Source organism: Phycodurus eques, chromosome 5 (assembly GCF_024500275.1).
Source record: "Phycodurus eques isolate BA_2022a chromosome 5, UOR_Pequ_1.1, whole genome shotgun sequence".
Taxonomy (NCBI): domain Eukaryota; kingdom Metazoa; phylum Chordata; class Actinopteri; order Syngnathiformes; family Syngnathidae; genus Phycodurus; species Phycodurus eques.
Genome location: NC_084529.1, coordinates 14,969,076 through 14,996,659, shown reverse-complemented (window position 1 = coordinate 14,996,659; position 27,584 = coordinate 14,969,076). Strand labels below are relative to the sequence as shown.

At 42.3% G+C, this 27,584-nt stretch overlaps 2 protein-coding genes across 4 annotated transcripts in view; one reads left to right on the top strand and one right to left on the bottom strand.

The window, feature by feature from the left end:
- LOC133403106 (transcription factor Maf-like) overlaps positions 1-23,712 on the top strand; it is a 64,607-nt gene extending 40,895 nt beyond the window's left edge. Inside the window, exons 3-4 of one of the 2 annotated variants that reach the window (XR_009768606.1) lie at positions 16,124-16,192; positions 18,011-23,712. The gene's annotated coding sequence lies outside the window, so the exon portion shown is untranslated. Of the gene's footprint in view, positions 1-16,123; positions 16,394-18,010 lie in introns of those variants that run through there. The other variant, XM_061677658.1, reaches the window with a different exon arrangement.
- The window catches only part of wwox (WW domain containing oxidoreductase), a 213,384-nt gene continuing 202,195 nt past the window's right edge, over positions 16,396-27,584 (bottom strand). Inside the window, exon 9 of one of the 2 annotated variants that reach the window (XM_061677654.1) lies at positions 16,396-18,204. In XM_061677654.1, coding sequence (XP_061533638.1) covers positions 18,007-18,204 — 198 coding nt within the window. In that variant the 3' untranslated portion in view covers positions 16,396-18,006. The remainder of the gene's footprint in view (positions 18,205-27,584) is intronic. The other variant, XM_061677656.1, reaches the window with a different exon arrangement.

Sequence of the window (27,584 nt, the reverse complement as noted above, 5' to 3'; positions counted from 1 at the left end):
TGTCAAAGAAAAGCTTTGGGGAAGGAATGACTTTTGGTTGGAGCAAGTAGAGGTCACCAGTGTATAACAAAACAAGCATATGTTAAAAAAAGAAAGAAAAAAAGTTACATCTTTTAAGTCAAATTCAAAAAGGTCAAATTCTGTCGCACAGCTGTAAAATACTCCATGAATGTGTGTTTATTCAAATGAGCGTTCGATTGTGGGTAAATACTTGAGAGTAGAGAGCTGGAGGATGAAAGGATCCAAACAAAGCAAGTCTTACTCTCTCAATCATCTGCTGTGATGAAGATACTGTACGAGCCCGTAAGAACGAGTGCACGTCTTCTAATGCCGCCAGCCAAACAGATAGAAGGTGTTCTTAACTCGCATATCTTTATTTTTCCACTGCAATCGCGCGCAGTGGAAAGTTTGGCATTAATTTGCATCTTTGTTATTAGACTTTCCGCCCACGCTGATATGCAACCGTGTTTATCTTCACTGGTGAACATAATGAGCTCAAAGAGTGAAGATGCTCCCGAGAGTGAGGTTTTATCGTTGCTTCTCTCTTCCCTGGTGCGATTTTTTTCCATCATCCTTCTGTGTGCAACTTTTTTTATTATTATATATTTATTTTTTTCCACAAGCAGAATTCTGTTAGTGTCGAGCAGAGGAGTGGAAATGCACTGCATCTCACTTTGTGTCCATCAAAGGTGGGAAATGAAAAAATTACTGTTTAATGTATTAATATTCCATCCTTCCATCCATTTTCCGAGCCGCTTCTCCTCATTAGGGTCGCGGGCGTGCTGGATCCTATCCCAGCTATCATCGGGCAGGAGGCGGGTTCACCCTGAACTGGTTGTCAGCCAATCGCAGGGCACATACAAACAAACAACCATTCGCACCCACGGGCAATTTAGAGTTGTCAATTAACCTACCATGCATGTTTTTGGGATGTGGGAGGAAACCGGAGTGCCCGGAGAAAACCCACGCAGGCACGGGGAGAACATGCAAACTCCACACAGGCGGGGCCGGGGATTGAACCCCGGTCCTCAGAACTGTGAGGCAGATTCTCTAACCAGTCGTACACCGTGCCGCCATGTATTAATATTGATATATAAATAATTTTTTTCAAGGGGTGGGGCATCCATTATTCGCAAACTTTGGCTATTGGCTATATTTGTTCCCAGATAGCAAGCGTTCACTGTACAATTAGCTTGCTCAGACTATACGGCCTCCGCGCACTGCTAACAACAATGCGCTAGGTTGTACGTCATTGGCCGCATTAGCTCGTGTCCACTGGTATCAGGTGTCTGCATGGAAGGATTTTACGTTACATTAGCAATGTTTGCAGTCTCTATTGGGTCCACGGAGATTATTCAATGAACGCTCCTTCGCATGCTAACGCCGGCTTTTACAATAATGGGCCATAAATTAATACAGTGTGCTCAGCAGTAAATACTATTACGCTGCTCGTGTTTACAATACGCCCGCATATAAACGACCCAATCGGCGCGTGATTACGGCCCGACTGCTGCCATTTACTGTCCCATTTGTCAATTGGGCGGACATGGAGGGGCAGCATGCATGTTGATCAGGAATACCATTGGCACAAAACCTGATCGCTCCACTGAGCTATCTATATCTATCTAGTCTGTCGGTCGGTCGGTCTGTCTGTCTGTCTGTCTGTCTATCTATCTATCTATCGAGTATATATCTTTAACGAGTACAACAAATTTGAAATCAGAAGACTTGAAAAATAGCGACAATCAAATACGTAAGTTTACAACTACTGTTCGGTTTATTTTAAGAAGGGATTTGGTGAAACAAATGTCGTTAAAAGTAAATAAATTGATAAATTTGGGACAGATTTTCTGACAAAATGAAAGGAACAAATCAATTTAGCAAGAAACATGAAGTCAGTGGGGCGGCATGGTGGTCGACTGGTTAGAGTGTCTGCCTCACAGTTCTGAGGACCCGGGTTCAATCCCCGGCCCCCGCCTGTGCATGTTCTCCCCGTGCCTGCGTGTGGTTTTCTCCGGGCACTCCGGTTTCCTCCCACATCCCAAAAACATGCATGAATTGGATACTCTAAATTGCCCGTTGGTGTGAATGTGAGTGTGAATGGTTGTTTGTTTGTATGTGCCCTGCGATTGGCTGGAAACCAGTTCAGGGTCTACCCCACCTCCTGCCTGAAGATAGCTGGGATAGGCTACAGCACGCCCGCGACCCTAGTGAGGAGAAGCGGCTCAGAAAATGGATGGATGGATGGATGGATGAAGTCAGTGGTGTGCAAATAGGGGGGCAGAAGGGGCGGTCTCCCTGGGCATCCACCTGCAAAACATATTAGGCCCTGGGCAGCAAGACATCGTTGCACGCCACTGCATGAAGTAGACTTTATTTGCTTTTTGTGAGCCTGCACATAAAAGAATGTTGCGGCCCGAATCGGGCCTTGAGTTTGACACCGATGCTATAGAACCACAAAAAGACGAGCGTTGGGCCGGCCTGAGGAGCTTATTAAGGTGTAATTCACCTCTCCGTCTGGTGTCATTTGGGCCTGGTGTTATCACTCGATCATTCCCACATGGCAGAGAGCGAGGTGGGTGGGGGCCGGGGCCTGTGGGGGGGGGTCTCTGTTGCCTATGAAATGTACACCAGGGTGAATTTCAGTGGTGTTAATGGCTTTTTAAATGTCAGGGAAAGACGGGGAATGATAAAAGAGAGATGTGTTCTCCAGTGTCTTCATGATCACCGCAGAACACGCCGCCACTTTCACCTCGCTTGTGTGTGTGTGCTCGTGCGTATGTGCGCGCGTGTGTGTGTGTGTGCACGTGGAGGAGTGGGCCAACTTGCGGTCGAGCTGATGTCAGCGTGATTTATGCACCAATCAGATGAGCTGTGAGGGAGGGAAAAGAGAAAGTGGGGAGGGGCACACAGGACGACTTGCTGCTTTATTGTCGTGTTGTGTGCGTCTTGTGTGTGGGAATGGAGCAGCCAAGAAGAAATATACTGGATATAACCTTTTCCACCAGCTTCTATATTTACGTACTGTTAAATATGCCTTTACTTGTTGCTAGTAACACCTAATGCATATTGGCTACTCAAATACTGTGGTTATTTGGACAATGTGTTTTTATCATCACCACAATGAATAGAAATAAAACCGTGGCTAAAGGATTGAAGTGAAGACTGTTTTTGTGAGCTCAACTCACTTGACAGCAAGCAAGCAGAAGTTTGGCAGGTCGTGAACGATTATCAAGGAGGAGCTTTGATACTCTTGATGGTTTTAAAACACGAACAGTTGATCGTGTAAAAATGATGTTTGCGCTTGTGTGTGTCTGCGCGTGTTTGCTATGACAGAGCTCGAACAGAAGGTTGAGTGATGTCACAGCAGACTGCATTTTAATAGAGAGGGGAGCAATTAGAGAGGGTACAGGGCGAGAGGTGGGGGGCTGACACACAAACGTGCAAACACGCGCGCACACACACTCTCATTACGATGGATGAGTTAATTAATTGCGCAGTGATTCACGGCACTCAGAATTAATCTGGTAGGTATGGGAGTGTGTTTTATACACACACGCACATGGAAACATCTCCGTCCTTGCACAAAAACAACTGTCAGATGAAGTGCGCTGTTGTTATTGTTGTAATCAATAAATCAATCAATTGTTTTCAAATGAATTGGCACCTTGACTTACGATTTTAATGCACTTCGTGACCATGCTCGTAACTCCAATCGCTTGTATCTCAAATCAACTCTACTCACTTGACTGTGTCATGCCGTATGAAAATATTGAGTAATAACCAAATTAAATGGACTGTAATGAATTAAACTGTTTTTGCATCATGATTTCATGCTTCAATTCAATGGACATCATTCTGGTTCTCCTGGTGTGTGAGCATTGGCCACCAGGGGGCAGTATAATGCACACATACGGTACATACTGTATGTATAATACACTTAGCTTTGATGATAAAACATAGGAATATTGTTCTTTTTTTTGCAGAACATAAAGAATATATGCGGTGGAGTGATGTATATTCTGTCTGTATTTGTTGCAGCACCATTTGTGTTCAAATCTAAGTTGTTTAAAGGTTTTTAACGGCTTTGGGTGGGCATCAAAACGCTCGGCGACTGTCGACGCAGGAATATTGTTTGTGAAAAATGCAATTGGAGGACGGAAAAGTCACACCTTTGCACACCACTGTTAGAATTCTTTCTTGCGGTTGTCTTCGTAGCAGCTGAAAAATGCATCCATCCGTTGTCTATAGTGCCTGTCTCCGTTTGGGTCTCGAGTCAACTGGAGTTTTTCTCAGCAAACTTTGGGGCGAGGGGGGGCGTACACCCTGGCCTGCTCACCGGCCAATCGCAGGGCACGTCAAGACAAACAAGCGTTTGGGCAATTTAGAGTACGGGTGTCACCAAGCCATAGTACCCGGAGAAAACCCACATAAGTACGGGGAAAACGAGAATCGAACCCCAAACATCAGAAGTGAGGGGCAGAGAACTAAGTAATCACTTCTCACCGTCCTGCCACCGTTGAAAAATTCTTGCTTTTTAATCCTCCTTTTACACCTCCCCCTTCCCACAATGCTCTGCAACGGGTGGGAGTGGTGCATTTGGAGATTGAAGTGGAAAAAAAAAAAAAGTTGAATGAGCGATGAGGTGGCAATATAAATCTCCACCTGTTAGCTCACCACCACCATCTTCCTCCCTTCTCTCTTTCATTCTCTCTCTCTCGCGTTCCTTCTTTCTCTCTCTATGCTGACACCCTTTGAGATATTGCTGTGATTTTTCCGTGTTTGCATATATGAGCTTAATTTATTCCAATCCGACGGCATCGGGATTATTTACAAGGCAGCTCTGGTCGGCCGCCAGCGAGCCCATTTAGTGCATTGTGGGAGGGGGAGCGAGAGAGAGAGAGAGAGAGAGAGAGAGAGAGAGAGAGAGAGAGAGCGGAAGAGAGAGAGAGAGAGAGTAGTAATGGCCATCTGAGAATGGGCGCAGTGTTTCAATGAGGCGATTATCATTATATAATGTATTATATATATTATATTATCTGCGTGCAGGTTATTGAGCTGTGTGCGAACGACACCTAAATCAGACAGTAAGTGTCAATCAAAACCTTTGCTGCTGGCAGAGTCATGTGACTGACAAGTGGGCGGACACCTCGTAGTGTTAACAATAGTGAGCAATCATTTTGGGTTCCAACTGGATCAGTCTGGCTGGATCGATACAGGTGTGCCACAGGAGATGATCCAATTCCCCTTCATTGCTTTGAAAAACATTATTTATTTGCGACAATTTTCTTTGTTCATCTATGTATGACTGCGACATATAGTGACAGGTAAATCAATTAAATGCTCTTTAACAAGACGGCAGAAAGTACGATTAATGTAACCGAATTCACATTTTTGTTTGAAAATGAAAATATTTTCCTTGGCTCAAAAAAGGTTGGGAAACGCTGGCGCTTGCACCATACCGAGAGCTGTTGGTAATGTTTTGGTTACCTTACACAGGAAATTAAAGAAAATAATATTGTTAACAATCCCGCCAAATTCAATCGTATGTAAAATGAGGCTTCAAAATCTTGAAAATCAAGCCATTCTCTCTGCTCTCAAATTCAGTGGGCATGTCCGCTGAATGCGTTGAAACCACGCCCCGCTCAACTGTCAAACAAATACCTCTACTACAACCTGGAAAAATGGATGCATCAAACATATTTCCTATATGCCGTCACACAAATACATTTTTGATCCGTGAAAATATGTACATTTAAATCCTCCGGTGGCTGAAAGATATCCAACTGGGTCGTCGCAACAATGAGGCACTCTAAAGAGGCCATACCAGTGCTAAGCCCCTGTCCAAACGCTGGCTGTCACGTCAGACTTTTCACTCTTCCGTCTTCTCTCCATGATGTGCGCGCACTCACAGCTCACAACGAGGCCCTCTAAAGCAGCCATGCCGTCATACTATCCGAAGGAAAGGTGCATTTTCGGGGTGTCGGCATAGCTGGCTAGTACAATTGCGCCCATTAACCGCTGATCTGAACAAAGATGCTCAAGTTCTTATATTGTGGGTGAGGGGTGACTCATGCCAGACGCCCACGTGGGTCACTGGGCTCCCTTTTCGACACGCCCCCAAAAAAGTGGAAAACTGCAATGAAAAAAGTGAAAAAAAAAGTGGAAAACTGAAATGATAAAAACAAAAAACAGTTAAACTCTATATCTCCACAATTGAGTACGAAATAGTTCACAGTCTTTGGATGTTTTCAGCAATTATCTACAAACGTATAGAATCAAATCTCTAAATTCATGTTACTGGGGTTTTTCAGTGTATTTCGTTTGAATTGTAGAAGCGCTCTTGTTTTGGATGTCAGTAAATTGTGCAGGTGTACCTAATGTTTTGGCCAGTACTTTGCGCAGTCGCTTGCTTCAGTTTCCAAAACGTAATCAAAAAGTGGAAGAAATTAATGTGATGTGAGCTTTGTGGTATCCTGACTCTCTCTCTCACACACACACGCACGCACGCACGCACACAGAGCGCATATCTCCTTTCAGCCGGCGGCGGTCTTAACCAGACGCGTAACATCCCCGCCAATCTATTATCTGCGCGTGACAGATGTATTCACGTAACGGTTTTGATAGCTATTGATTGGCGCGGGACGAGCCGGTTAAGAACGGGAGAAAAATGAGATTCCCAAATCAACGTGGCTGTGGGCGGCCATGTTTGTTAAGGTGAAAAAGGGAGTACTTTAAAAAGAGGATTCTGAGCACAATCGGGTGTGTGTTCGGCCACACTGTGCCGTACACACTCACACTTGAGGCACAAACCAGCTGATTGAAAATACGTGTGCGCGTGCGTGTGTGTGTGCGTGTGTGTGTGTGTGTGTGTGTGTGTGACCTTGGCGTGGCCCGGTGGTAAAGTGGGACATGAAGCGAGTCGACGTGTGAGCAGCCAAGCGTTGGGGCCCCCTCAGATTAGGAGACTTTATTACTGCCACCAAGCGCTAGCCTGACAAATCCTCTTATTTTATTCCAGCCTCTTTTACCTCGGCCTCGCGCTTTCTCATTTCCTCGCTCACCTTTTATTTAGCCCCTACAGCCCCCCTCCATCCCACACTTTACCCCAAAAACTCCACCTCTTCCTCCCCCTTCACCCTCCCTTGTGTTTCTCCAAACACCTTAGCACCTTGCTCAGGGTCTCGGGTCAATTTCCTCACTTTCTCAACGTTTCCCTCCTCCACTCCACAACCTTTTTCGCTCCACCCTCTCTACCTCCCACTCTATCCTGTGATGAATCTGTGGACAGGGGCTAATAATTGTACTTCAGCCCAAGTGCTCATTTTTCTTAGCGTTTGAAAGGCATGACAGGCAGGAGCTCTTTTTCTCCACTAACACCCCACCGACCCCTATCCCATCGCCGCCTCCCGCCCCGCCCCGCCCCATCCCATCTCTTCCCCTTCTCGCTTTTCTTCCCAGTCCTACGCAGTTGTCGGTTAAAATAACTCAGGGTTTACAAGGTCATGCTGTCTCGCGCCGAGGACACGTGGGGGATTCGAGGATTTCCTCGACGGTGCAGTGACTTCCATACAGTAAAATGAATAAATAAAAACACAGAAGTTATAGGTGGTGAGGGAAGATCAGCAGGGGGGAAGAATTCAAATGCAAAAGTGAGTTGTCTGGTTTTGCGATGAAATGACATCAAAGACCTCCCTGAAACACCTTTTCAATAATTAATTCCAACCTGGAATCACAAACAAACAAAATACATGTTCCTCAATTTACTCAAAACGGAGATGTCTGCTTTTACGTCTGAACTCTTCAAGTGCACGTGACGGGGATAGGGAACAGCTCGGCGGACGAGGTCACGGGTCAGAGTTTCCATGTTCTCCCCATACTTGAGTTGGTTTCCCTCAGGTACTCCGGCTTCTTTCCACATTCCAAAAACATGCGCGTTAGTGTCATTGGACCCTAAATCCATATGTGTAAATGTGAGTGGAAATGGTGGTTTGTCTATATGCTATGTGATAGACTGTTGACCAACCCGTGGTATACCCCGCCTCTATAGAAGCAGCTGTAGTGAGAACAGGTTGGTACCAAAAATTGAGCCCCAATCCAGTGGAGCTGTAGTGTATGAATGCTGAACAGGTGAACTTGAATGAAATACAGCTAAGGAAAAAATTATGACACACCTTTTTTGGTATTTTGACCCTTTTTTTTTTTTTATTTTCTGCAAATAAATGCTCGAAATTTCAATTTGTGTATTTGAAATTTGCGAGATATGTTGTTAGAATAACAGAACAAATAATAGAGAGAGAATTATAGAACAAAACAGAAATGTTCATTTTACTCAAACTTATACCAATAAATAGCAAAATCAGAGATGTATGATAATTTTGTAGGGGTCTCATAATTTATGGCAAGCACGAAAGAAAAATGAACACACCCACTGAACAGTAACTGTTTTTATAATACTGAATAGAGGCACTATGTGGTCTTAAGAGAAATAAACTAATGAAGTGTACTTGTGAAAAGGGTGTGACACAAAGCGATCTGTGACAGTGTCATTCGTGTGTGGGGCGTAAATGCAAACAGCACAGCAGGGTGACGACGCCTTGCTGTGCCGTTTACCGCCAAAGCACTGGCGGCTGCACACAGGCAGGAAAGCCAAATGTTAATAACAATGATTAGGCAGTAGTACTGTGGCTGGGTTCAATCACACAAACGCAACTCTCAAATGACAGCATAACCACTACAAATCATCACGTTCATGCACTGTCTATATTTGAGCCCAAATGTCTCATTTTGCCCTGCATGGATTAGAGGAGTTCCACATGAAAAATCAAAGTTCTTGTTTGCAGAAATCAGTGAAGATGAATGTTTGTATAATCATTTCATGCTGGAAAAGAACGGTTGAAATGAATGATTAAAAGCCCTAATTTAACATGAGACTAACAGTTTTCTACTGTACAAGTGGGGCTCAAGTTTAAGATGTGGTCTTATGTACTGTAAGCTAAAGTCGCAATGCGTCAGTCAATCACTAACCTAATTAAGTTCGAATTGCAGTAAATATTTGTATGAAAAACATTCACGAGAATATTTATATTTCTTTTTAAAGAAAGTTGTATTTTTGAGGGAAAAAGTGTATTATACATTGACAGAACATTAAGAAAATGCTTTTAAAACTTTTTCTTGTAAAATTCCAATTTTCTTGAAAACTTTTTTAACGGTAAGATTACACATTGATACGACTTCATTCTCGTAAAATGAGAGATACGGCCTTGATTTGCACAGACGGTTTTATAACTGTACAGTATTTAATACTAATATAGGGGGTCCCCGGTATAAGATGGAGTTCCGCTCCTATGCAAACGGAATTTCTAAATAAGTATATCATAGTCTTTTATTAACCTACGCTTACGAAGTAGTAAAGTCAGAATTACAGTAAATATTTGTATGACAAGCAGGAGCATCTTACAAGAATGAAATGTTTACTTTTTGTGGAAAAAGTCTTCATAATAGACGTTGAATGAAAATGCATAGGCGGCACGGTGGCCGACTGGTTAGAGCGTCAGCCTCACAGTTCTGAGGACCCGGGTTCAATCCCCGGCCCCGCCTGTGTGGAGTTTGCATGTTCTCCCCACGCCTGCGTGGGTTTTCTCCGGGCACTCCGGTTTCCTCCCACATACCAAAAACATGCATGAATTGGAGATTCTAAATTGCCCGTAGGCATGACTGTGAGTGCGAATGGTTGTTTGTTTCTATGTGCCCTGTGATTGGCTGGCAACCAGTTCAGGGTCTACCCCTGCCTCCTGCTCGATGACAGCTGGGATAGGCTCCAGCACTCCCGCGACCCTCGTGAGGAGAAGCGGCTCAGAAAATGGATGGATGGATGGATGAAAATGCATAAATGTTTTTCCTCAATGACATGCCTTTTTTTTAATCAAATATTACTTTTTTTCTCAGAAATACACTGTACAACTTTTACAATTACAACTTTTTTCTTGTAATCATTCAACGTATACAACTGTCTTCTTGTAAGATTAGCATTTATTTTTACATTTATTTGTATATTTGTGGTTATAAAATGACATTTTATAGTAATACATGGAGTCCCTGGTTCAAGAAGGAGGGCTGCTCTCACAGTAGCAATGTAAACAAAGCTTTCACGTATACCGGAACGCGCTGTAGTCTCACTAACCTATGCTAACACAGTCATCATAATTCCATTAAATACGAACAACACGAGAATCTTATGAGAATGAAGTTGTATTTTGTCAAGAAAAAAGGCATAATATTATGTGTTGAATTAAAATATTCACAACCAAAATGTTTTTCTTTCTTAAAAAACGCGGGACTTTACTCCTGCAAGATTTTGAGTTTTTTCTCCTAAAGTTCAATCGTCCGACGGAGCGAGCGGCGACTCAGTGTTGCCAACTTTTGTTGCCCATCTAGCAACTATCCCCCCGCCCAAAAAAAAAAAATAATCATAGCAACAAATCTTGCCACTTTTGTGGCGTTATTGGAGACATTTGCAGACTATAAGACTCCTTCCAAAGCAGATGTTCACCCCTCCTTGTCCAGACTGCAATTGAATAACGCTTGTGCAAAGCCACCAGTGGCTAGTTCAACCATTAACAGTGGTACCCTGAATTACACTTTAATTTGTTCTTTGACCCGTTTTCAGCCATTCTAATAGCACAATCAGTTGCACTTGTTGGGAGCCAAACTGAGGGATAATTCAAATAAAAAATAAAATAGCAAAAAGTTACCGGCAATACGTGGAGTGACTGATGTGGCTAAGCAAAAAAAAAAAAAAAAAAAAAAAACGACCAAGCGATGGTTCGTAAAAAAAAAAAAACCTCTACCACTTTACACATTTAAAGGACTGCAGAACACGACTTGAGCCATCAAAATGACCACAAAGACAATTTCAAGTTGAAGCGCGCCCGATCACAGCGACTGAACAGCGTGATGACTAACCACTCTACTACTTCTTTTCCTTTCGCCTTGTCCCTTTAGGGGTCGCCACAGCGCGTCATCCTTTTCCATGTAAGCCTATCTCCTCTCGAACACCAACTGCCCTCACGACATCCATCAACCTTCTCTTTGGTCTTCCTCTCTCTCTCGTGCCGGGCAGCTCCATCCTCATCATCCTTCTACCAATATACTGAGTCTCTCTCCTCTGGACGTGTCCAAACCATCAAAGTCTGCTCTCTCTAACTTTGTCTCCAAATCATCTAACCTTGGCTGTCCCTCTGATGAGCTCATTTCTAATCCTACCCAACCTGGTCACTCCGAGAGAAAACCTCAACATCTTCATTTCCGCCACCTCCAACTCTGCTTCCTGTTGTCTCTTCAGTGCCACTGTCTTTAATCCGTCCATTATGGCTGGCCTCACCACTGTTTTCTAAACTTTGCCCTTCATCCTAGCAGAGACTCTTCTGTCACATAACACACCTGACACCTTCCTCCACCCGTTCCAACCTGCTTGGACCCGTTTCTTCACTTCCTGACCACACTCACCATTGCTCTGGACGGGTGACCCCAAGTATTTCAAGTCCTCCACCCTTGCTATCTCTTCTCCCTGTAGCCTCACTCTTCCCCCTCCACCCCTCTCATTCACGCATATATATTCTGTCTTACTTCGACTAATCGTCATTCCTCTGTTTTCCAGTTCATGCCTCCATCTTTCTAACTGTTCCTCCACCTGCTCCCTGCTTTCACTGCAGATCACAATTTCATCTGCAAACATCATGGTCCATGTGGATTCCAGTCTAACCTCATCTGCCAGCCTATCCATCACCACTGCAAACAGGAAGGGGCTCAGAGCTGATCCCTGATGCAGTCCCACCTACACCTTAGATTCGTCTGTCACACCTACAGCACACCTCACCACTGTTCTGCTGCCCTCGTACATGTCCTGTATTATTCTAACATACTTATCTGCCACTCCAGACTTCCGCATGCAGTACCACAGTTCTGTCATAGGCTTTCTCTCGATCTACAAAGACACAATGTAGCTCCTTCTGACCTTCTCTGTACTTTTCCATCAACATCCTCAAGGCAAATAATGCATCTGTGGTAGTCTTTCTAGGCATGAACCCATACTGTTGCTCGCAAATACTCACTTCTGTCCTTGAGTCTAGCCTCAGCTACTCTTTCCCATAACTTCATTTTGTGACATCACAGCTGTGTGACATCACAGCTCTGCACATCACCCTTGTTCTTAAAAATGGGCACCAGCACACTTTTCCTCCATTCCTGAGACATATTCTCACCCGCTAGAATTCTGTTGAACAAGCTGGTCAAAAACTCCACAGCCACCTCTCCTAGATGCTTCCAAAGCTCCACAGAAATTTCATCAGGACCCACTGCCTTTCCATTTTTCATCCTCTTTAATGCCTTTCAAACCCCATACTAATCATTGCCACTTCCTGCTCCACCACACTTGCCTCTTCTACTTCTCCCTTCTCTCTCATTTTCCACATTCATCAACTCCTTGAAGTATTCTTTCCATCTATCTAGCACACTACTGGCACCAGTCAACACATTTCCATCTCTATCCTTAATCACCCTAACCTGCTGCACATCCTTCCCATCTCTATCTGTCTGGTCAACCTGTATAGATCCTTTTCTCCTTCTCTGTGTCCAACCTGCCATACATGTCATCATATGCCTCTTGTTTGGCCTTTGCCACCTCTACCATTGCCCTGTGTCACATCTCAATGAATTCCTTTCGCCTCTCCTCGGTCCTCTCAGTGTCCCACTTCTTCTTAGCTAACCTTTTTCCTTGTATGATTTCCTGTACTGTGTGGTTCCACCACCAAGTCTCCTTCTCTCCTTTCCTGCCAGAAGATACACCAAGTACTCTCCTGCCTGCCTCTCTGATCACCTTGCCTGCAGTGGTCCAGTCTTCTGGAAGCTCCTTTTGTCGACCGACTCTACAGCGGCTCTTAATGAAAATGTATCAGCAGTTTTAATCACAATGTGCTCCTCAGCACAGAAGAGATGGAAAGAGAGCAGAGTGGGCGGCTGAGGGAGGAGGAGGAGAGGCGGAGACTTTATTGCCGGCTGTAGTTAGATGGTAAATTTCCTCCTGGCAGATATTTATTGAGTTAGTCGAGTCTAGAGAGAGCTTTAACATTGATTGTGATCATTAAATATATCCGCCGCAAATGGCGAGATGGCGTTTGCCTCAGTCAATGGGGGCCAGAACAAAGGCATAATCAAATCAATCCTCTCATAATTATTCCTTGAGAGGTGAAATTAATCACGAGGAGAAATAAAAACAATAATGGAAAATGAAATGGTCGCTCGTAAACAATTACGGCCCAAATTGAAATGAACTCGGTGAAGGGAAGAAAAGAAATTAAGAGAACATCCAGTGTTGGTTTTTGCTTCATGTCGGCTCGTGGAGCTCATATTGTTTTCTAACACACGATTAGAGAGAGAGAGAAGCGTGTGTGTGTGTGTGTGTGTGTGTGTGTGTGCATGTCTGGTGTAAGGCAGTGATTTTCAACCAGTGTGTTGTGGTACATTAGTGTGCCGTGAGAGCATGCACTCTGTGCACACTTTGGCAGATAGCAGTGCTTCCAAAAAAGAAGAAAAGTGTGCTTGCTTCAACAACATAACTTTGGCGAAAGTCTGCTAGCTTAATGCTAACACACAATGCAAAAACGGCATTTACGGGCTCGTGATACTAGCATCAATATATCTGTAGACTAGTGAAAAACATTTAAACATCTATTTGAACAATTGATGCAGCGACAAATACAGACACATTAGAACATTACTCACTAGCAATTGGTTAGCCTAATAGACTAGCCTGAGTCATTTTTAATTTACTGTCACAATATCGATAAAAATGTGCTTGCTACATTTAAAAAAAAAAATGTTCATGTCTGTGTAGATTTTCAGTCATCCAGGTCATGGTAACCTGCAAAGGTTGAATGAATCGAGGCAACTTGATGTTTCTTGTTTATTGAATTTGTTGTTTTTTTTTTTTTAAATTTTCTGTGTTGAATTTGTTGTCTTTGCTTAAAATTCCTGTTTTCCTCTGCAATGAACAATTAATATGAGCACAGCGTAGTTGCGAGTCTTCTTGATGTTTACCTTCAAATCTATGTGTATTCAGTGTAATCGTAGCTATGTCTTATACTGCCCCCTGCCTAGTAGCTGAGGTGCACATACATTGAGCAGCACAATTTCCATCAAATTAAAGCGAAAAATGTTGCAAAATCATTTAAATTTACATTTAATTGCGTTATTACTGCATGTTTAGATACGGTAAAATACTACAGAGAGCTGCTTTTCCTCTTTAAAAAACTCTTGGGAGTGCTTTTGAGGGGTCTGGAACGGATTCATGGCATTTCTATTTCTTGCGATGGTGAATTTGCGATACAGTACAAGTCAGTGAAGTGACGAGCGTGGTTACGGAACGAATTCAACACCTAAGTTAAGGTACCACCATATACTTTTGGGGGCTTTTTTTTTAGTTGGTGGTGTGCCGTGAGATTTCTCCAGTGGAAAAAATTTGCCTTGGCTCAATAAACACTGTCAGCTCTGGACGAAGGGGGGTCAAAGGATCAAGGCCCACCCCCCGCACCCCCTCTGCCAAGAGGAAATGTAGCATATTGATCAGCTATCAGGATGATTCCGATACAAGCTGATCGATGACACTCTCTGTGGAAGCCAGGCGGGCTCCTCCCGCTTGACTCGGGACGCTCACGTGAGTCCGTTTGATGCGCGGGGCCCCGAAGGTGGCGCCGGGCTTCCTCGAATGCCTCGCGGATGTTGTGGAGGTTGAAGTTCTAAACAATAGCCACATTTCATCAAGTCAAAAAATGGCAATTTTTATTTATGTATTTTACACTCAAATTACATTTGGCTCATTGAAAAAAGATTTTTCTCAAACAGCTTAAAGTCCATGCACTAGTACACACCTTGTCCTTACTAGTAGAATTACATTAGTAGTGAGGCAAAACTATACACTAGCTGCCAACTATGTACTACTCGTACTACAAGTGACATGATCAAATTCTACTAGTTGACATCTGCGCTTCACTTGGAGGTGCGTGATGCAAACTAGTGCAGTTTTGCCTCTGTAGCAACGTCATTGTCCTACTAGTGTGCAGCTATGTCATACAGTAGTGGAAAAAAAGGTTACTCGTAAGACATAGTTCCACTAGTGTGCCCTAGTCATTCTACTAGTGCACTAAATTATCCCACTAGTAAGGACAAAGATTGCACTATTACCTGAAGCTTAAGCTGAATATCAAGGATATGAAATAAATGCTCAAACAGAAAATAAAATAAAATAAATGCAGTGCAGTCTTTTTTCCGATAGTAGTGACACTTTTGGCCTACTAATAGGACATATCACTAGTATAAGGTTTAATCGCATACTTGATAGCCAAAAGTGGCACTAGTAGTAGCAGTAGTGTGATTCGCAACCTTGACAGCAACTAAGAGGAATTGATGATTTTGAAGCTCCACTCTGTCTCATTAAGATTTCTTTGCACCGGTGTTGAAACTAAGTGTTTTTTATGGCACCTGTGTTCACTGGTTTGTGTTTACTGTTAAAGTCGTGGCTCTTTTCCTGGAATTTGCAGGAACGCGATGTGAAAAGCGCGGCGATAAGACACTTGCGCTCTTGAGTACACAGCTGCTTACGGCAGGGCGGAACATGCACACGCGCATGCGCCCTATCACCTTCATTCTGTGGATACAAACGCAGCATGTGTCCAAGCATGTGTTCTTTTTATTTTGGAACATTAATAATAATATTTTTTTAAAAAAGGAATGTGCAGGCATCTGTGGGATCAGCTACTTAATTATTTTTTTTTTGCACACCCCGCACCTGCATACACTCGTAATTAAAAAAAAAAAAAAAAAGCAGTAATTATCTAAAATATGCCTACAGAGACACTGTCTGTGTGTTTTATTGCTGCATAAGAAGCAGTTGTGGCCTCAGTGTTGCTTGTTTGCTGCCTACACAAATATCTCCCCCTAATGGCAAGCTGATTTTAACACCCTCTCCTTTTAATGTGCTTTAAAATCAAAAAAGCTAAACTCGACCAGACACACACTTTTACTTTTATGAGAGGCTCTAATTTGTCTCTTTTTTTACTCTTTGCAGAAATCCTTCCACTGGAACGCTGATGTTTCAAGATGGACGTACAGCACGCGGACTGCCATAAAGCACAAGGTCTCAAAAAGCAACCCAACCAACGGCGGCGAAACTTTGACCCCCGAATCCCCGTCAGTGTAAAAATACCCCAAGAAAAGTCATTTCAAAATAAACCAGACTGAAATCCGCCACGTCCCTCTGATCAAAACGACAAGAAAAAAAAATACAAAACATGTCTTATTAAAAAAAAAAAAAAAAAAAAAAAAAAAAAAAAAACAATACCTCCAAATTGTAATAAAGTCTTACCAGAGTGCAGTTTATAAATAAATAGGTTCATATAGAAAACCGGAGGAAAAAAAATTATGAAGTGATGTCCACGCCCCTTTAGCACACATCCATAAATCAGGATGTTGTAAATATTGTACACACAACAAGTAGGGACATTATTTAAAAAAAAAAGTGGAATTATTGCAGATTTATGTACAGAATCATACCTCTATGTGTGTTGGTGTAAACATGAGTTTCTTAACACCCTGAAGGATTAACACACGTGTAGGTAACTTTTACAGAGAACGAGACCCAAAACAAAAAAAAAAAACGTTTGGGAAGACGGGAGAAAGAAAGAATATTAGGGCCACAATGAGAAGAAAAAATAAAAATTACGATGGGTAAAAAAGTTTTTATTGGAATAAGGTCACAATACAAGACATTTTCAGGATATAGTTTTTTTTAAAGTTGTATTAACAGAATAAAATTACAACTTTATAAAAGTTTAATGTTTTTGTATTTTTTCCCCGTCATTTATTTTTCATTCGTAATATTGCAAAAAATATTTTGTTGCCAGATTGCAACTTTCATTTTTGTAATATTGTAACTATATGTATTATAAAACGTTATGACTTCTTATTTCTAATATGACTTTTTTTTTTTTTTTACTGCAGAATTACTTTTTTTCCTTGTAATATTCTAATTACGACTTTTTTATTCATTTTATTTTTTGTATTCCAATTACGACTTTTTGCTTATAGTTTATGACTATACCATATATAAAATGACCTTTTGTCTCCAGATTGTGCTGCTTTTATTGTATTGTTTGTTTTTCTTTACTAACTTTCCTCTAGCACTTTTTTTTCTTGCAAAACTACAACTTTACTCTCATAAAATTGTGAATTTTCTTCTTGCAATAATATAACTTTATCCTCATAAAATGACATTTTCCTTATACATTGTGACTTGCAGCTTTTTTACTTTAATACTGTGGCTCGACACTTATTTTTTCTTGTAAAATATGACTTTTTGTCTCAATTGTATTACTACATTCTCGTATTGTTTTCCTTTATTATAACTTTAGCCTGATACAGTTGAAACTTATTTTTTCAACAAAACTATAAATGTATTCTCATGAAATTGACTTTTTTCTTGCAATAATATAACTTTACTCTTTTATAAAATAACTTATTTCTTGTAACATTGTGACTCCACACTTCTCGTAAACGTACAGCATCACGCTTATATATAAAGTATTTTTTTTCCTTTTCAGTGTGGCCCTAAATTTCGTATTATAAGTACTACTACAACTATTTGTGACACTATTGCTGGAATCAACACAGAGAGCACGTTTAAAGGGAACATTTACTTTCAATGAAGTGCGTTTTTCACAAGGAGAAAAGTTAATAAAAAAGGACCAGAACCAAAGTGTAAAAGTTTCCTCTTCCCACCAAGCAGTGTACATGTGACTTCATTCCCCCTCTCCCCCATCCTCCAATGTGGCGTGTCCATACACACAGCGCTTTTGGCAGCTCTATCGAACAACACGGTCAATGAGGTTTCCCCCTTTTTAAACATTTTTTTTTTTTGTTGTTCGGACAACACTGAGCGTGACTCCCTCTTCCTCAGAGGGCCCGGACCTGGGCTGTGATCTCGCCCTGCGCCACCAGGCGCTCGCTCAGCTCCCACAGGCCGGCAGCAGCGTCCGGGTCCTGGGCCTGGACGGAGGGCTCGCAGCGGAAGCAGTTGTTGAAGTACATGCCCCCCAGGCCCTCCAGCTCGGGAGCCACGGCGCAGTACACGGTAGTGGCGGCGCCTTGTTGCTGCAGACAGAAACAAAACACACACATGAACTCAGAAAAGGAAACAAAGAACACACAAAGTGGACATGCTGCCTCTCCTGTACATATATTTATATACATATATTTATTTATCTATGTCTCTACTGGGTGTCTATGGGTCCATGAGAACAAGAACACCATGATGGTGTGGATGTTTTTCCTTTTGTATGCCGTGAACCCTCACATATTTGCAGAATTTTTTGGGAACCTATTCAGCGTTTTTGTGCTCATCTCATACAGAAATACTGCTTTGGTGCCATCCGGTGGCATCTTAGTGCTTGACTTAATCGGGCTATTTCATTGTCTAATAGAACACTAGTGCTTTACCACCATTTTGTGTTATCTCTAGGCAACTGCTAACCATTTTTTTGCCGGTGTCAATTATTGGCGTCAGGGCTCGGTCTTCATCCCAGGCGAATAGCAAGGGTTCACTGTATACGTGAAAGGACAAGGTTATAAATATGTATATTTTTCACATGGAATTAAGGTGGTGAGTTAGTTGTTAGCCTCGCAGTTCTGAGATTCGGGGTTCGATCTCAGCTCTGGCCTTCCCCCGTGCTTGCGTGAACATTCTTCAGGCTTCCTTCCCATGCTCCAAACAAACACACATATTAGGTTCATTAATGACTCGAAATTGTCAAAAGGTGTTAATGTGAGTCTGAATGCTTCTTTGTCCAGACGGGCCCTGTAATTGCTCGCCGACCAGTCTGGGGTGTGCCCCACCTTTCTCGCTTAAAGTCAACTGAGATAGAGATAGACTCCAGCTCACCCGCCACCCTGAGGAGGACAAGAACTATAAAAATAATAATAGATAAACGCAACTATAGTGAGAACTGTCTGGGACCCAAAATTGAGCCTTGTGGGACGCCACAATATTGAGGAGCTGTGACAAAGGAAAGCTGGTCTCACTGAATAGGAAAACTTTGATGAAATATATCCTATTCATACCGTGGGACAGCTGTAATGTGTATCTATTTTGCTCATCAGTTCTGTTAATAATGGGAATGCGAAAATGGGCTGGATGTTTGTCTATATGTCACCTGTGATTGCCTCACGACCGGTCCAGAGTGTACCCTATTTCTCTGGCCCCACCGTCAACTGGAATAGGCCAGAGTTAAAACCTTATGAGAACAAAAACCTATAGAAAATGTCTGGATGGAATTAGCACGGCATTGGGGAAGTTGTTTGGAAATGTGTACCGCTTCACACACATGCACACACACGCACACACAGACACAACACACAGAGTACTGCTCTGTGTCAGGAAGTCGTCTCAGCTAAGTTTGCGGGCATCAAAAGACGATGCTTGGATGCCGAGTTGTCTCGTAGGCTCCGGTCAGTCAGTCAGTAATTAGCAGGGATATTTACGCCGGATCTGTGACATTTTGAAAACCAAAGCGGGCACGAAGACGTCAGGCGGAATTACACACATTTGCTGGGACGCTCAAAGGCTTTCATAAAAATAAAACATAATAATAAGCTGCTGGGACAGCTTCCACCGACCCCACCAAAGAGGACGTCAAAGTTGGACACATGAAATGTTTGCACCTCTTTATCTGAGAGCGGGAGAAGCCAAAGTGGTGTTAAGCACCACAGACACACACACACACACACGATGGAAAGCCGTTTGAACATTCATTCCATATCCTTAATATCCAGCTTAAGGTCCATGTACTAGTACGCTCTTTGTCCTCACTAGTAAGTAAAATCAGAGCATCGGTACAACGACTGTGTCTTACTAGTAACCAGTCCAGAACAGTCCAGTTGGAATCAGTTCAATGCCCTGAGAACTTTCTGGTAAAAAATTATTTTTCCCATTCCTGTAAGACAATTCTGCAAACTCTGCAAAAAGGATGTGTTACTAGTGAGGCAAATAACTAGTATGCATCCTAGTCCCTGCAAATGTAGTCCTATTAGTGAGGACAGAAAATGTACTAGTACCTGGACCTTAAGCTAGATATCCAGGATATCAAAAAAAGCTCAAACAACTTTGTGGAATTCCGTTTGAGCATTTATTAAAAAATCAGGTCTTACTAGGAGGCCTAAAGTGCCACCAGTAGTGGGGAAAATATGTTGCTTGTAAAACATGTCATTTTACTAGTGCACTGAATTGCATTAAATTACCAGTGAGGACAAAAAGCATACTAGTTCAAGGCGAAAAGTGGCACTAGTCGTGGAAAAAACATTAGTCCTAAGACACAGTCGTTCTACTAGTGCACCTTTTTGTTTTACTCGTAAGGACAAAAAGTGGTCCATGAAACTTAAGATGGATATCAAGGACATCAATTCCATTTGAGCATTTATTCGATATCCATGTTAGGTCTTACTAGTGAGCTAAAAGTAACACTAGTAGTGGAAACAACATCGGTAGTAAGCTGAATTGTCTTACTAGTGAGGACAAAGAGCATACGAGTTCATAAACCTTAAGCTGGAGATCGAGTATATCGAATAAATGCTCAAACGGTTCTCCATACACACCACACACACACCAACTGTTTGAAAGCACAGCTGTGCTTCCACATGCTAAATGCAAATGAAGAAGGGGAAAAAAAAGATTCCAAGATTTGTCATCAATGAAGCCACAAGCTAGAGCTGGAAGCAAACTTCCGCGTTGCGTTTGAAGCGCGGCGTGATGAGAAAAACACGACGTCTCGTTCTAACCTGCCAGCCGGCCGATAACTGGGCCCGGCGTGGCGTCTCATGTATCAAAGACGAGGACAAATGCCAGGCAGTGTCTCTCTGAGCTGGAAAGTTCACACGGATGTTGCTCGCCTCCGCGCTTTCGAACCAACATGCACGCTCACGCCGCCTTCAACACGGATGACTTTGAGTCCAGCTGCTAAACACTGGCTGCACTAGGAGATGGAACTAAGTAAAAGATTTGCTGAGGACTTCTTCTCAGTTTTGAATCCAGGGGTGGGAAAAGTATTCTTTAATCTGATATATTAGCAGTCCTTTAATATTTATGTGAATTTAGCTGTTTTTCCTAATATGCAATTGGTTAATTGACGTGTATTAATTCATTTTTGCATTTTTGTATTTTATTTATCTCATTCAATGATTGGTAAATGGATGATTTTACAAGAAAAAAAAATTAGCCTATTCAAAATTTTTGGGGGAACCAATTCTGTTATTCATTTGTGATCAAGCCAAAGCCAATGTTTCATATAAAAGTACTGCCTCTTCAATCCAAATTGTGAATACATTTTTGAAAATTGTACACTTCCAACTTTGCGGGAACAGTTCTTATCGAGGCAAAGTCCAAAAAGTCATGCTGGCAGAAAGCCCTAACTTAAACTCCATCAAACACCATTCGGATTAACTACACCTGACATTTTACCCCCCAAAATGTTCGCAATATTGGGCTTTTGGGTGACATTTCTGGATGAAAATGCACTGTAACCTTTCCAGCTGAACTTTATTTGACCGTGAAACTTTTAAATGCAAGTTCAACTTTTCAATGTTTCAGTAGTTCCACAGCAGGTGCTTAATCTATAAATGGACTAATAAATGCCCTGTTTCAATTACAATTGCTATTTGAACAATCTTCATCATGTGGTTTACATTTTGACATTGTTAGACCAAGGCAACACATAAGAATTGATCGACAATAAGGGAAGTGTTCACTGAGCTTGGAGTGTCACACAGTGTCATCACTAGTGAATGCTCATTTCTCCAAACGGGCCATGCAATTGGCGACAACGTCCAAAGTGTACCTCACTTCTCTGGCTCAAAGTCAACTGAGATAGACTCAAGCTCACCCGACACCCTAATGAGGACAAGTGTTTGGGTAGATGGAAGGAGCTATAATGAGAAAAGTTTGGGACTCAAAATTGAGCCCTGTGGGATGTCACAATCCAGTTGAGCTGGAGTCAGTTAAGGCTTATCTCACTGAACAGGAGAAACATCCATCCATCCATCCATTTTCTGAGCCGCTTCTCCTCACTAGGGTCGCGGGCGTGCTGGAGCCTATCCCAGCGGTCATCGGGCAGGAGGCGGGGTACACCCTGAACTGGTTGGGAGCCAATCGCAGGGCACATACAAACCAACAACCAGTTGCACTCACACCTACGGGCAATTTAGAGTCTCCAATTAATGCATGTTTTTGGGATGTGGGAGGAAACCGGAGTTCCCGGAGAAAACCCACGCAGGCACGGGGAGAACATGCAAACTCCACACAGGCGGGGACAGGGATTGAAGCCAGGTCCTCAGAACTGTGAGGCTGACGCTCTAACCAGTTGGCCACCGTGCCGCCACAGGAAAATCAATGAAATGTATATTTGAACCACGTCACCTCAGAAATGCATAGAAGTTGACGTCCTTGGAAATTTCCATTTTGCTCCGTGTTAGAGAACAGAAAAAGTATTGAAATATTGAACAGTGTGATGTATGGTAAAAATTGTAAGGTCAAATTAAGTTCACCTATGTTCATCCTGATATTTCACCTTAACCCTTTGTGAGTAGTGTAACTTAAGCGTGAAGAATCCAAACAGACGCTTGTCCGCCCAACACTGGCAGAAACACTTACATACAAACAAAAACAACATATCGTCATATGTGTGAATGGCTCACGAGGACAATCTCCATGTGTGTACATTTAGATGTGTAAATGTGTGTATTTATCAGTCTGTCTCCAAGTCAATGTAAAAACCCACGACCCCATCTTAAGTGTTTTCCAGAGGCGAGCAGTCCAAACTGGGATGTGCGGATTCATGTGCTGTGATGCCGATAGGGCGCCACGGGTCCATTCTTCTCATTCTTCTTAATGTGATATTAATGATAATGTGGGGCGCACTTGCCAGTGCTATTTGTGGCTACGTTACTCAAGTGAATTTACTTCATTATCGACGTTGAACTGCTGTGCAATTGCCAATTTAAGAGAGCACCACAGTTTTTCTTTTAAAAAAGAAAGAAACAAACAAAGAGAGAAAGGATATAGTGTCAGCTATTAATCAGTTTTGCAGATTGTATGATGACTTTCTTGGGAAAAAAAGCACCAAAATATTAATAATATTACTGGGAAAGCAAAGATGGTTAGTCATTTAAAAATGGACATAGTAAAATTGTGTGAATTGTCCTATAAGTGGGAGGAATTTTTAAAATTGTAATTATGCTTTTCAAATGGTGTAATATTAATTTTATGAAGTTTTTAAATTGTGTAAGTATTGTAATGTCCAAGTCTTCCAAGCCTCCGCATTGGCACCCCAAACACCCGAGGACTTCCTCATGGCCAGACAGCCTTGTACAGTATCAGTGTGCAAAACTCTTTAACAAGCGTATTCGAAAGCAAGTACGTGTGTGTGTGTGTGTGTGTGTGTGTGTGTGTGTATGAGGGGGGAAATGTGGTGTAATGTTTTTTGTTTGTTTTGTTTTTGCCGTGTTCTCTTGTGTCATCGTCTTGCATGTGACCCCTGACCCGATGCCTTCTCTCTGTCTTCCATCTGTAGCTATGACATTGACCTGGATCATGTAAATAAAGCCAGTACTGTAGAGCAGTCTGTTTTTGTACATAGAAGCTGACTTGTACATATTACAAAAAAAAAAAATTAAATACGACTAATAATACCGGCTATGCATGCTGAATACCTAGCAATTCTTTCAGGTACTTTTATAAATTCCCTAAATTCTCATATGGCATGTCCATTAATTAAAAAAAGAAAAAAAAGTAGAAAATGGAAAATATAGGTATAAAAAAATAGATATTGTCAGGCAATATTCTCTATTCTCGGACCATGTGTGTGTACATGTCTTCCTGTTTTCGCCGTCGTGTGGGTACTTGTGTGTTCTTGCTCACCATCTGGGTGGCTTTGGTAGCGCTACCGACGCAAAGCGAGGTTCGAGGCAGAGCACACGGGCCAAAGACGAGATTGGGCTGGTGATGCGCTGGAAGTTCGCCGCGGCCGTCACGTGACGAGCTGGCACGGCCGATAATTGGAGAGAATGTCCACTGGTGGACATGTGACAGAACATTTAGAAGGAGAAATTCAAACTTTTTGGGGGGCGAAATTGAGGAGGTGTGCTCTGTCCAACCTTGGGGATGATATTGCTCTCATTCATTCATAGTGGGACTCCTTATGGATTGTGTGCTTCTATATTGACAAAATGTTTTTTTTTTCTCTTTTTTCTCCCTTCTTCTCCCTCTGACACGTGGTGTTTAAACATAGATGGAGGTGTCTGATTTTTAACCTGTGCTAAAGATATTTTACATTTAATAAATAACCATTGAAATTATGATGTGTGTGTTTCTTCGATGGGCAGTCGAGACCCAAAATCAGGGCCGAGAAAATGTTGTTGCTCAATGGAATTTAAAAACAGACACACAAAATTTATTATATTAATAATTAATTCACTAACATTTGAATTTTATTATGTATAATTAATTACAATTTAACCATTTACGGAGTAAAATGAATATAAAACGTTGAAGGCACATGTAAAATTGTTTATTTGACTAAATATTGAATTCATTCAAAGCACTAAGTCAACATGCTTTATCAGTTTATCGTGATGAACGTCTTTTTTGCACTCTCATGAAATTTTTAGAACATTAAACAATGAATGTGTGCGAGGCTAATTAAGCCTTTGTATGCCAACTTTGTTGATCAAAGTTAAGACTGAGTGTTTAATAACCATTACACTTTCATCAACAAATTATTTTATTTTTATTTAATTTAAACATATTTATTCAAGCACACAATTATTAAAACACCTAAACACATTGTAAACATATTTGAACACAACAACAAAAAACTATTTGCAAGCCTGAAATGTAAAGAAATTACAGTATATTTCATAGCGTCTGCGTACATACCAGTGCCCTTAAGAGGCGGGGCCGGGCAGGGTGGCGAGCGTGAGTGTCTGGGTGTGAACTGTGGCCCACAGCAGCGTGGTCATTGTGGTACATTGACGACAGCTCTCCTTTCCCACATGCGAGGGCATTACAGTAAGTAATATACTGCGAACCCACACCACCACCACGAAAAAAAAAAAGCGCGCCTCATTAAACGGCAATATAGCGGGGTGAACACTGTATGTGAGAAATAGTTTCCAAATAGGAGGTGACCAGCATCCTGGAACGGATTGTGTTGGAGCAAAAAGCACCTCTGAAATGAATGCCAGAGTGTGCGCGCATGTGTGTGTACACCTCAGCCGCGGTAACCTTTGCGAGCTGACAGTTCAACTGAGCGTGCTCGGTCCAGCTGCAGCGGGACCTCTGCCCCCCCTCAAATAAACAAGCTGCCCTTCCATTCAGCTTGCCCAGCGGAGCAGAAGGTGAGCAGATTAGCACCTTCCTCGCACTGAAAACACAACCCGACTCACAGAACCCTGACCTGTGTCCAGTAGTGAGAAGTAAGTACACATTTGTTCCTGCAGTTTTTTTTTAAAGGTATCTGTACTTTACTTGAATATGTATTTATTAGGCTTCTGCTAGAAAGCAAAACAAACAAAAAAAGCCTACTAGAACATCTGAACTTTATTTGAGGTTTATCAGAGGCACATTAAATGGTGGCGGGTGTGTGCTGGTTCTCATTTCACACATTCTGAACACAGCCACAGACCCACATTTCGAGGGGTGGGGAGAGGGTGGGGGTGCTTACTTGTGCAACCACATTATCTCAGTTGTTAATTTACACTTACACTTTATTTATACTTCCCTCTCCAGAAGATTTTTTACATCTCAAAAACCTCAGATTTGAAGACGGGTTTGTAGACCTTTTATAGCCACTACATTCGACATGTAACAAGATGTCTTACTACTACTTTTTCTCAGTATATTGTGCCAAGTTATTAAAACAGCTAGAGGACTCTGCATCTTTTTGCACAATTGTTTTTTGTCAATGTCTTTATGTCCCCAAAGTGTTCTGTAAATTGACTGTTTGTTGTACTAGAGCGGCTCCAACTACCGGAGACAAATTCCTTGTGTGTTTTGGACATACTTGGCAAATAAAGATGATTCTGATTCTGATATAAATGACAGTCAAAATTAATTTCTACTTCTTAAGTACATCTCAGCGAAAGTACTTTTTTTTATTTTTTTTTAACTTGTACTTAAGTACAGGGGACGCATCAGTACTTCTACTGTTACTATCATTATTTTATTTTTTTTACATAATTTTTACTTTTGTCACCTCTGCTGGCCTGCCAAAGGTCGTCCCAGGGTCAGGGTAGAGGTGTAAACGCCTTTGCTAAATGCGCGGCGCAAACAAAAGGTCACCTTTTAATAGAAACAGAACAAATCACCGACTTGACCGGAGCAGCGAACGGCGCCCGTGCAACCTTCACAGGAGCCGGCAATGGGACTGATGCCCGCAAATTGACCATCGCGGCTCTCCCCCTGTGATGAAGGCCCTGGTGGCCATTGGTGGGTGCTAAACTCTAATTCATAGCCTCCATTAGCCCACTGGATGTGGCTAGTACTCACCCACTGGTAACATGTTCCCCCGGGGGGCATTAGGGACAAGATGGAGACTGTGGCCCTTCCTCCCAGACCACAATTTCTGCTTCCATTCCTGCTCAAGCTCAGGCTGGAGGGGAGAAAGCAAGGAGGCAAGCAGGCGAGGACATGGACTGGGCTGTAGGACACGAGGCATCCAAGGGGAAAATGACAGTCCAGTCGGAAGGACTTGCGCAGCGACTGTGAAACAATCTCATTTTTATCCGGCGACGAAGCGACTTCCGAAAGTCATCCGCGCAACCTAATTATTTTGCTCTAATAAAAGCAACATATGCTAAGACAATAAAAGGCCTTATTGGACAGCTATTCATTAAAAGGGGAGCAGTAAAAGGTGCAGGGACTCGGGCTTGGGGATTACCTTTTTTTTTTTTTTTTTTTGGAAAGGGCTTTTCTCCTCAGTCTTCTTCGAGCATGAGCGTGGCCTGTCATAAAAAGTGTATTAAACAACAACGCGCCTGTCTGCTTTATTGGCTGCGATGCGCTCACTCATTCAGATACCTTCGCTGGGGGAAAGTTACGTGTGGGCAGTGCACCACTACATGGTGCTCTTCTTAGTTCTGTCTTTCTAGTTCGCACTTCACAAGTGTTCGTGACAGGATTTTTTTAAGTGATCGTTTTTAATGGGCTTTTACAGAATACAGGCAGGAGTAGTGTGCATTCAGTGTAGTACCATGTTGTGCCATAACATAACAGGCAGCACTGAGGTCTACTGGAAGAGATACAGTGAGATACAAGCGCGTTGACTTCCAAGCTTTTCAAGATATACGAGCTGTTGCTTGAACAATTGTCATTGTCCCCATAGAGAAGAGACGATAAATGCCTCTGGGTGTTGTTGTATGATACATTTGTATGCATTGCTCCTCCGTGGGTAGTAAGGTAGCAGTTGTTTGAAGGTTTTTAATTAACG